We start from the raw sequence: 11,792 nt of genomic DNA on the forward strand, positions 1-11,792 counted from the left end.
GCAGTGTATGAATCTCGACACGTTGAAATTTGTCTAACAAATTTTTTTAAAATAAATTCTTAATATCAAATTTTAATAATTGAAAGTAAACTATATTGTTTAAATTTATAAAACAATTCGATTATCTATACCACATGTTACTACGAAATCAAATTAAAATTATAGTTAAATTCATTTATATAGGTAGATGATAATACAAGAATAAGAAAAGTGAAGCTAATTAATCTTAGAAATTATTGTATAGTTAATATAAAAAAGATTTTTTTGTTTTTATTCGAAAATATTTACATGAAATATCATATTACTATATTTAAAACATTTTTTATGACCCACCCATAAGAATAAGATATGAGCCCTGAGATGGCCGTGCGTGAATGGCACAAAGCCAATTTTAAACTTTCTTGTGCCATTTGAAGTTTGACCAGCTCATCTGGATTTTTTATTAACGAGTACACAAATATGCGGTTATTTTCAAAAATTTCATTTTAATTTAAATCCTATGATGAATCTTTCTATGTTGATTGGACATTTATTATTTCGCCAAATATGCAGCAAGTAATAACATATTAAGCATTATACAAGTAATAATTGAAAACAGAGAAGAAGATTTCAAAGATGTGTCCCAGTACGAAACAAAGTTCAATACCTTGGCTTATCTATACTCAACGTTTGCTGCTTTCCATTCCACGCACTCGCAAAGGACGTTTCTCGCTTCCCACAAGGCTAGCAAATGTAACAATTTCATAATTATGCGTATCACAGTGAAACCATTGAATTGCAAACAAGAAGCTTCTCCTACAATAGCAAACTGTGGAATCCAATACACTTGAGAACAAAAAACGAGATTGTCTTTCATACACCTAATTCAAGATAGACATAAATATTTTCATCTAGTTAAATATAATAATCAATCATCATGTAGAATGCATTGCCTCTATATAGTCATAGTCTCGTAGAAGATATTTAGGTTTTGTTCACGTTTGCCAATACCAGATAATAATACTGTGATTCTGGTGGGGCCAAAATACAGATCAGGCATGTTCTTGGTATTATTATTCACACTATAAGACACAATGATACAACGACAAACTCCAATAGCAGCTATGAACCTGAAATGTCTCGAATATTTGCTCTGAAATATCCTTTATGGAAAGGGCTACACACATTATCAACCATTCACGTTCATAAGCACATTAAAAGCAATCAGCCACAACCCATTAATTAGAAAACCTGTTCCGGTCATGGGAAGAAGAGTAGTCGATATTTGGACCGTGAGGTATGATTCCAAATGGATTGATGGTCGGATGGCTTCCATAATAATGCTTTTTAATGTGTACCATGTTAACTGTGCTGCTGACTCCAGGGATTTGAAATATGTCTTTGGTGAAATTGAAGATATTCGGATACTCGTGTAATAGCTTCTTGTTGCATTTGAAGTGAACAGCATAGACCTGCAACAAAAAAACAGCATCCATAACTGTGTCCTATTTCAATTCAAGAATGTAACCCAAGAAACATGTTTCACCACTTCACCACAATAATAGCAATGAACTAGAATTGACACAAGGCTAACATAAAGGTCATGCCTTTACTGAGTCTGGGTAATGAGTATTCAATGCAGAGTTTTAATGACTTTTAGTGACTTTTTAAAATGATAGATTTTTGTGGAGTTATACATTTTTATTGACTTTTATAGAATCTCACAGATTTACAAACAGATTTTGATGGATTCTTTGTAGACTTTTCGGAGGACTTTTATAGAGATTCTAAATTTTTCATACAATTACATGAATTTGTATCTTTAATATATCTTATTATTTTTCGTTTTTTTCTTTGAAGTAATAATTATTTGACATAAATAATAACTTTATTTGAAATATTTTTTAAATTTATTGATGAAAATGAATTTCATTTATTTTAAGTATATATGTATATTAATGTAACAAAATTAAAAACAAAAAAATTTGCGGTTGTGTAAAGTTAATTTTTTTTAAAAAAAACATATGATAACTTATAAATTATTTTATCAATTATATCATATAAAGTTATGTCAAATTTTATTTTTTATCATGTCTGTTATCCGACTATTCAAATATTTGAATTAAATCATTTTATATTTTTTTGAATCACATATTATTATCATTAGATATTATAATTATAATTATTGATATAAATCATAAATTAAAAAGCACAAAACATTTCAAAAATTTCAAATTTTTTTTATTTTGATTTTAAACTATCCCAAAAAATTTAAGAAAAAAAGGAAAAAATACATGAAGATAAATAAATAAATATATATATATATATATATAAAGTTTCTTTCAAGTGCCCACTTACTATGCCCACCAATGATGTGGCACTATTCTATTGGATGTGATAAAGATGTGATAAATTGTAGGTCCAATAGAATAGTGCCACATCATTGGTGGGCATGGTAGGTGGGCACTTGAAAGAAACTCTATATATATATGCATTTTGAATATGAGAGAGAGAGAGTGAGATAGAGAGGAATGAAGAGAGGAATGAGATGTGAGAAAGAGTGAGAAATTATGGGTTTAATTTTAGAAATCCATCCAAATCTTTGGGTTAGACCAAAGACATTTTTTTACAAATTATAGTTGTACCTTAAACATTAATGTTTGTATGTCAATAATTTTCATGGAGTTATTAAAAGTCCATTGGCATTTTGAATAACACTAGACTTTTGTAGAGTTTTTAAAAGTCAAGGTTGAATACCACTTTACTTTTAAAACTATAAAAAGGATTTCTATAGAGTATATAAAAGTTATGATTGAATACCACAAGACTTCTAAAATCCACAAAAGTCATTAATTCTCCTCATTGAATACGACCGAATCTTGCCACCGATAAACATATTCATGTTACGAGGAATTCAGCATTTTATCAAGCTGTTCCATTTCCACTGTCATTGTTTCTAAGTAAAATCAGGCGGAAGAATCATGCATCCATTGATGACTCATGAGTCATGATTTCAAAGGAATATTTTACACGATTAATGCAGCACAAAGTCAAGAGTAGACACTCTTCGATGATGATCAATGAACGGAGATCGTTGGCAGTTTTAATCATCTCTGAGTAGAAGTAATTTAACGTTACTTGTTCATGTCCAAATGGCAGTTTATCTTGAAATCAAATGACATACCTCATCAAATCTTATGAGGGTCACAAACAAGCGTATATCTGCTTCGGTCAGTGTATCTCCACAGAGATATCGCTGCTTACTGAGTATCTGCTCACATTTATCCAAAGCTTCATATAATTTCGTCACAGCCTGCAAAACAGAGAAGAGCGGACAGAGAAATCAGACAAATCGCGAAAGAAGCAAGATTAAATTCTTGATCAAAGGGGGAAGGGGCCGGGATCTTGATCATCATACTTATGTGTAATTTACCTCATCGTAAGGTTCCTGCTTCTTAGCAAATCCACATTTATAGACCCCGTTATTAATCCCATCATATATCAAATCATTTACTTCATTGATCTGGGCTTGCAAGTGAGGAGGATAAAGGTCCAGCGATGCATTTTCAGCAATATGATTGAATTCTGTATTGAACATGCGGATTATCTCCGAGCTCTCATTGTTGACGATTGTCTTGAGTTTCTTATCCCAAAGAACCTAGCACAATGTTAGGTAATACTTCAGTATAGGAGGGAAGGGGAAGAATAAAAAATTTACCATCAAAAGTAGCACCAACCGGGACCGTATATTTTCCCGTGTAATTTGTACTGGCAAGTTCATATAAGCCTCTTATACTTATTGCGCCATTCAAAGAGTCGGGCTCCGCTCCGGGTTCCTCGGAATTCGAGGCAGGAAAAAGCCATCCCATGTGCTCATCAGTATCCCTTGTCCTTCCCCACTGGGGTTTGACTGACTGGTAGAGGTATTAGGACTCTATGTCAAACAAAATGCAGTAGACATTGTTTTTGGAGTAGACTTACCGTAAAAGTGATGGCTTTGTCAAGCCCTTTGATTTTGAGGCACGCAAGACACCTCGATGCCCAAGGACAGGCGTACGATACATACAAATGATACCTCCCCGCCTCTGCAGGAAAAGATGAATTGGGATCCCTGGAAATGAAATTACGGAAAGTAGAAGGAGTCCTCACAAATGCACCACTTGCAGATGTCTCGTCTAGAGCAGAATGAGCCATGGGAACAGCCACCTGAGGTAAAATTTCAACCAACAAGGGCTAGAACATAGTTATAGTTTTCAATCATGAAATCAAAGCAAAAAAAAATTTTTACTAAGACCAGACATTCAGCAAGGATCCTAGGGTTCAGAATGAAATTAACGATCAACACAGTAAAAAAGAAAAGAAAAACAAAACAAAAATCCAATCTTGAAGGAAAATCGTTGGAGACAGTAATCCAAGTGCAAGGTTAGTAATTTATGAGGCTTCAAATTTGAAGAGAGCATGGAAATGGAATGCTCGTTCAACTTCACTCAGATTAATTATTTTTCATAGATTTGGCTTTTTCTTTTCTTTTCTTTTCTTTCGTCACACAAAAACAAATATAAAAAAATTTCCGTCACGGGTTCTTTTCAGCCTAGGCCCAATACTTGGGTCGGTCCATCTGAAGGCCTCCGGGAACAAATTGTATAATGGGCTTCCCAAATGGAGGTGTGGAAACTGATGGAATGGGTCAGTGTGATTGTACGAGTTGGCAGAGGAATCGGGCATTAATTTCCATTTAAATATATTTTTGTTTTTTTAAATTTTAACATGGTAAATTTTAAATTCATCTATTTTATATATTATTTTTATTGTGTTTTAATGTATGAAATTTGGTGGGATTTGGAAAAATATCGTTTTATTATTTGGAAAATTGAGATTTCAAAATCATATTGATATTTGATTAGAAATTATTTGAAATCCTTATGAAATTGGTGTTATTTCACAAGATTTGAGAAATAAGAACAATAAAATTATCTTTACAAATAAATTATATAATTACTCAAGAAAAATTTAAACCTTCTCTATAAATTTTACAAAATATCAATTATTTAAAGTCTAATTCACAATATTATACAGACACACATTGAGAAATAAAATAAAAAATATTTGTATATTATTTATAACATTTTGTAAATTATTTCTTTCTCTTGAAAAAGTTCATTATTTTTAATTCTAATAAAAAGATAACTTTATTTTAATTTTCTCTTTGCTAAATTTTTGATTTTTTGATTTAATATTTTTATATATATATTCTAAAATATTTTTTGTTCTTGATAAACATTAAATGAGAATTTTTATATAAATATTGTGGATAAAAAAATTAAGAATAAGTAATACAAATTTTTTTAATATAAACAATATTATTATTAAAGCAAATTCCAAATCACATTTTAAATATTTGCCAAACATCAAAATGAAATCTCTTTCCACGAATTTAAGGTTGCACTTGAATTGAAGTATTTCAAATACATGGATTTCGATTATAATTTTAGTGTTAACAATGAAACATAGAGAAATCTCAAATTCATAACTTAATTATTTACACATTACTTAAATGAATTAAAAAAGATTCTAAATCATCACTTTATTGGATGAACTTAAAATTCATCCTAAGCATCATGAATTACCATTACCATATAAACATAAAAAAAGTAGATTTGATGTTTATGGTGCTACTTCACTAAACAAAAAAAATGCATTTGAAATCCATTTATTTGAAATACTTCTATCCAAGCGAAGCCTAAAATCCAAATCTAAATCCAAATTCCACTTTTTAATTATTCATATTAGGATGAATTTCAAATTCACCCAATAATAATGTAATTCAAAATTCATTATACTACGTATTACTAACATGTAAACAAGAAAAATACGGATTAAAATTTGATATGTTGGTTCATATATTAAACAATAAAACTATAATCGAAACTCACATATTGCAAATCCATCTATCCAATCCCCAAATGCACTCGAGTCTTGATTAATTCTTGGGTATGCAGGGAAAACTAGGGTGGCAAGACGAATCAGAAACTGTTACTGTAAGCAAAACCTCTCGGATAACTGAAACTGATTGGATGTGAATTTGGGTTTATATTCATTTAAACCGCTTCTGCCTTCTATTACAATGGCCCCCAGGAAAAGAAAATAAATAAATAAACAAGACGAATTCATCTGTGTAGTTGTCATCGTTAGCTTTCACAGTGCATCACTGGAATGATTTTTTAAAAAAAAAATCGCCGACACCAGGGCACTAATGCAACCCAAAAGTGACAGCAAAAGACTGGAGGTCTACTACTGGTTGCATAATTCATAAATAAACTTATCAAACAACAACGATTGCTGTAGTAGCAACATAATGTACACACACTGGAAAATTATCGAGTTTGTGTCACTTGCATACTTCTCATACGACTACATGCTATCAATTCAAATGTGCATGCATAACGCACTCTTTTGTTCACAAAATCTTTCAAAGTCTGAGGTTTCAAACAGCCCATCGCAGAAAATAATAGATGATCTCCATTCAGTAGGTACTCCATATAGCAAAAGTCAAACAAAAATTCTCATAGGACGCTTCTTCCTAGGTATCTAGGAATGACCTTCAACAAAAAAATGAAAGAGATTATGACTAATGCTATCTCCAATCCACGTCCCTCAACACAGATTTTTACAGTAAAAAACTCATCCTATTTTCTTAATAGCAAGATGCGCGTCCCAAAATATGGATAATGCGTGACGCAAACCTGGGTTCACACCTGCACTAAGTTCTGGGCTACGATATACTGTTCACCAGCAATGTGGCCAATTCATTCCAGCTCAATCTCAACCACTCAGCAGAAATCGAGGATTAGCGACCAAAAGCATATAAAATTGACAGAAGGAGAGAGTCCAATGCCAGCAGCACAAAGTTTTGAAATATAGCTCTCACTTACTCCAAGCCTACCTCTTTCTATTAAGTTTGTGTCTATTTATCAGTGGGCGTAACTTTATTTCCTCACCAGCACCACATCAGACCCTGTCTGCTGATGCTTTTGGGAGGTTCAAGCTACTAACAGTATCACCGTCTCTAGACGGAACAATTATTTTTGGGGTCTGAATACAGGATATTCTTTGCTGAGATGCATCTTTGCCAGCAACTTGCGAACTACCATTTTCAAATTCAATACTCAGCGATGCATGTCTTTTAGGCCCATGGTGAGTGGACGATAAGATGTTATCTCTTGGACCATTTTGGACCAAGTGACTTGTGTTTTCTTTCGTGCTGTCGTCCATAGATTGTTGAATGTCTAAAGACAACACGATGTTTGACCTGGAATCATCATTAATTATCTGGTCTTCACCAGTGCAGATTGCTGACACAAAATGTTGTTCATCGTCCTTGTCAAGGCACTGACCGGGAAAATATGTATTTTTCTGGCTGACCAAATTATCCACAGCCAACTCATTTTCCATAAAGACAGGTCTCACAAGCCTTTTGCGTTTAAAAATCTTCTTTGCAGAACGTTCGGCCTCTCCGCTATCATCAATAATATTTTTAATCACAACAGAGGTAGTTCCAGTCCCGACCAAAATTTTATTTGTTTCACTTCGACGCTTGAAATCAATTATGCGAGTTTCTTTGGGCACTTTGTTGGAACCTTCTACTGTAGCTAGATGTGCGTCCTTCAATATTTTCTTCTCGTCGATCGACTGATTAACATTGAGATGACTCTCCATCCGTTTTCCATCTAAAGAAGTCTCTCCATTGTTATTTTGTCCAACCATCCTGATGTTCTTCAACTTGCTACACGGCCGATTTTTACCCTTGTGCAACATTTCCATAACTTCATCAGCTGATGCGTCCATATAACGGTCTGGACAATTAAAAGGAACTCCATTTCTTTCTTCATCAAACTGGATATACTGACCAGAAGTCAAGCGAGTAAAAACACTTTTTCTAATATTGGGACTAAGATGTGGAGCTTCAGAATGTTTCAAATTACATGACATTTTTGAGAAATGTCCAACATCACTTCTCAAATCACTTTCTCCCCGATAAGCATGTTCACCAAAACAATTCTCTTTAGGTAAAAGAGACTTGTTTTGAGTCAACATATCCAATGTCGTATAGGGAACATGCCCGCTCATGTGATGTGATCCATTGGAAATATTGCCACCAAGCCCATATTGTTGTCCATTAGATTTGTAGACAAGAGGGAGCCTTTTTCTTACTCCAATACTTTCACCATCTGTCTGAGGCACTGAGGATATTGAATGCTTAGAAAACGAGCCTCTGAAACCAACAGAAGCAGGGGTATCAAGATCCTCGCCCATGGATGACTTTGAATTTAGGCAAGAATTAGTGGTGTCATGAAAAACAGAACTTTGGCAGCTTGATGTGATAGTCGCTGAAACTTTATTTTCGCATTCACGAGCAATATCCAAGTATCTGCTGGAAGTTTTTGACTCCGAGAAATATGCCAAAGACGATTTTGTATACAAAGAGTGACAGGGATCAAGAGAACCGTGGTAAGGAAGATCTTCCCTCACTAAAATAGTATTGCGATCAGCTTCCCAAGAAGAGGAGCATCCCTGATCAACGAAAGGATCCTTAGAAACGTAAGGGTGGGCTTTAGTACCGTGGTCAAAATTCGAACAAGATGGATCATGACTCTGAGGTACTCGGACGAGAGAAGGGTGCTCAGCCGAGATGACAGGGCTGACATACTTATCAATCTCCTCTAAATTTTCCACTTCATTACTCTTTCTGAACCTGTCATCATCTACTACTACTCGTCCACCACAATTTGCAATATATCTAGAGTTCTTTAGAGCAGCTGGGCTGAGAGTACTTTCAGTTGCTTTTCTGTCTATAATTGAAATCTCCCCATTGTGAATTGTCCTGAGATCATAGTGCAGGGGATTTGCAAAATTTTCTGAGCCTGCACGTGAAAAAGTACCAAAATTGGGCTCACTCTCAATTCTCTCATTACCAACTGCTATCGTTTTCCTCACTGTATGTAGGTTACAGGGGTTTGCAGAGGCACTGAGGCTACCAGCATGGTGCACATGATATCTGCTTTCGAAATTCACATTTGTGTAGCATTTGTGATCATTTGTCACTTTCCTTGCTTGAACAAGTAAATCTTGGTCGCTCTGTCTCACATCATTACTTGCCATGTACTCTGTCTGCATGTCATCATCAATCAAAAATCTGTCATTATCAGTTGGTAGTCTGCTTCTGTTTATAGGCTTCCCAAAGCACTCGGTCTCAAAGGCCTCCCCAAAACTGATGTCCTTGTTACTTTCTCTAAACATTCTATTTCTATGCATTAAGATACCCCCATCAGTCATTCTTATATCCGATGGATGCAAAACATACTCAGCGGAAAGAACAGGATTAAAATTTTTACCTACTTGGTTTTCAATGCTTACCCAATCAACAGGCAATCCCCGACAATTGTCACCTAATCTTCCTTCTTCATTCAAAGAGTCCTTTTGAGAATCAATGCATGTGAACCGCAAAGGACTACGACTGTTATAAAGTGCATTTTCTGTTACTTTATTCAAAACCAGCCTCCCATCATTATCCAATCTTCTCCTTTTCGTAAAAAATTCATCAGGATAATCTATCAATATGCCTTGATCATCACAATTGATTTTGTCATCCTTGTGGACTCTATCTATCAAAAACTCATCATTTTTCGCTCTACTAAATGAATTATCTTCATAATCACGCAATAAAGGGTGAAACCCACCTTTAGGTTCCATGTAAGTTTCCTTGTTCAATAAAAACATGTCATCACCAACAAGGTGCTTGTCCTTACCATCTGATTGACTGACTAATTCTGTCTCCAGACACGCAGGTAGCTTATTTTTAAGCTTTTTGGCACTGAACAACAACAGTAGCCTGTGAACCTGTAAAATAATGAAGTAGGAAGAGGAATGTGTACAAGATCAGCCAATATGACTTTCCTTCAGGGGTCAATGCAACAGAGATCAAATGTCTTATCACCTGATCTTCAGAGAGACCAAAATTGAATTTCTTGGCAGAAAAATAATTCTCCCTAATAGCATCTCGAAACTCTTTCTCCAAAAGAGGATAGCAGTTCCATATATGCCTAAAAATAACCTGGACGGGGCAATGTGAAGCATAAACATAAGGAAGGAAAAGTCTACACAATATGATAAAATCACAAACAAACAAGATTCATGCCACCAAAGATAACAAGGATGAAAAAGTTCCGACCATGGCAAAACAAAAAACTTCCAAACTTAAAAAAATGTTTACCTGTGCAGGAAAATGTTTCCCTACGCGATGAAATGCATGGGGAACAATATCCATCGCGCCATCAGAAACGGCTTCATACACTCCAAAAAGCTCTCTCTTCTCATATTCGAACATGAACAAAACCATTCCAGCTTTAACATGCTTCAAAAACCCAGCCATGGATGATGGTAGGGCAAAAACGTTATGTCTGAAGCACTCTTTCTTTGTAACAGCATTTGCCATGAAGATAGCACCACATTCAGGAATGCGTCCAGCAACACCATTATCCTCATCAGTATACTCCATCAGATAACCTACAACTTGCCCCTATAAAATCTGAGAATAACAGCATCAATAGATTATATAAAGAAGCAAATGACATAAACACCATAGAGTAGGGGCCAAAACTTTAAAATTAGCTTCCTGGAGATACTAATCTTCCCAGAAATTTTTCATAAACTAGACAGAAACTTTAATGCGCACACACTAACCCTAATATAAAAACACCTACATGCGAGATCTCTATGGAGTACTCACACAGCATTCTGTGTACACTAGACTATCAATAATGCAGTAATATCTTTACACATAATCTATCCCACTTTCTAAATGAGCTTTTCAGGGCAAAACGAATAAAATGACACATCATGTAAACTACTAATAGCATCAAGACTACCATAACAACTAGGCAAATCATGAGCGAATCAAGCAAGGAGGAAAAATCTATATAACAGTATGAATTTGAACTCCCGCACTGCGCAAAAAAGGAAATTAAATCCTGTCCAAGTCTAACCGTATAAATCAAAATACAGCGATTGATGCACACCAACTAACCCGGTAAATTTCCCACATGTTAATGCACTTATGATCCTGAATTAAAAGGCTTGATAAATAAATTTAAAAAAGAAAAAAAACAAAACAAAACCATACATCCAGTACGGATCAAAGTCGGCATTTAAGGGCAAAAAAAGAAAAAATATATATGCTTATCAATCAATCAACCTTAACCATAAAATAAACGGGCGAATTATAAACCATGATTCTTACGGTAAGAACTACAAAATAATTAAAAGAAAATAATCTGCAATGTTATACAAACGCGTTTGGGACACTTAACCGGAGATTAAAGAACAAAAATGGCGAAGCTGGTTCAAAGCGATGAGTCGCTATGAAACTCTCGAATCGCAACGCGGTTTTGCGAAGATGATCTATCGGAAAACCCTAGCTTCATATAAGGAAATGCAAAGATGTATGTGAGATCCGTTGTATTCTTTTGCGAAATTGAAGCATATCTAATTCGCGGGATTTAAGAGATTATTATATTATTATATATATATTATTGTATAAACTTTATCTTATCATAATGATAAATCCGTGTGCAACTTCGACTATACTTTAGTTGAATAAATTAAGTATTGGATATATAATATAAGAATAAATTAAGAATAAGTATAATGATTGGATATTATAGTGAATGTTTGGTATGATTTTAATAAGAGCGATTAAATTTATATATTCAATTTTAATGACAAAATTAACCCTACCGTAATGTGGAGAAGAATGA

General features: G+C 34.2%; 2 protein-coding genes across 5 annotated transcripts; both read right to left on the minus strand.

Moving 5' to 3' along the window:
• Positions 1-937: 937 nt before the first annotated feature.
• LOC140871113 (uncharacterized) lies at positions 938-4,520 on the minus strand. Of its 2 annotated transcripts, none has more exons than XM_073273552.1 (5): positions 3,961-4,520; positions 3,717-3,893; positions 3,413-3,637; positions 3,160-3,292; positions 938-1,451 (listed from the first exon to the last, which is right to left on the minus strand). In XM_073273552.1, exons 1-5 carry the CDS (start codon positions 4,171-4,173, stop codon positions 1,342-1,344), a joined length of 858 nt encoding a protein of 285 aa, XP_073129653.1. In that variant the 5' UTR covers positions 4,174-4,520; the 3' UTR covers positions 938-1,341. The 2 variants fall into 2 exon arrangements, with proteins under 2 accessions (XP_073129653.1, XP_073129651.1); XM_073273550.1 differs by having other exon boundaries at positions 3,164-3,292; positions 3,961-4,516.
• Positions 4,521-5,893: 1,373 nt separating this feature from the next.
• On the minus strand, positions 5,894-11,533 carry LOC140871116 (uncharacterized). 3 transcript variants are annotated; one of them, XM_073273557.1, is made up of 4 exons: positions 10,250-11,533; positions 9,974-10,090; positions 9,717-9,876; positions 5,894-9,641 (listed from the first exon to the last, which is right to left on the minus strand). In XM_073273557.1, the coding sequence occupies exons 1-4, from the start codon at positions 10,532-10,534 to the stop codon at positions 6,988-6,990; spliced, it is 3,216 nt and encodes a 1,071-aa protein (XP_073129658.1). In that variant the 5' UTR covers positions 10,535-11,533; the 3' UTR covers positions 5,894-6,987. The 3 variants fall into 3 exon arrangements, with proteins under 3 accessions (XP_073129658.1, XP_073129657.1, XP_073129656.1); XM_073273556.1 differs by having other exon boundaries at positions 5,896-9,876; positions 10,250-10,564; positions 11,346-11,533; XM_073273555.1 differs by having other exon boundaries at positions 5,896-9,876.
• Between the last annotated feature and the right edge of the window lie 259 nt (positions 11,534-11,792).

Source organism: Henckelia pumila, unplaced genomic scaffold, assembly GCF_033568475.1.
Source record: "Henckelia pumila isolate YLH828 unplaced genomic scaffold, ASM3356847v2 CTG_391:::fragment_3, whole genome shotgun sequence".
Lineage (NCBI taxonomy): Eukaryota > Viridiplantae > Streptophyta > Magnoliopsida > Lamiales > Gesneriaceae > Henckelia > Henckelia pumila.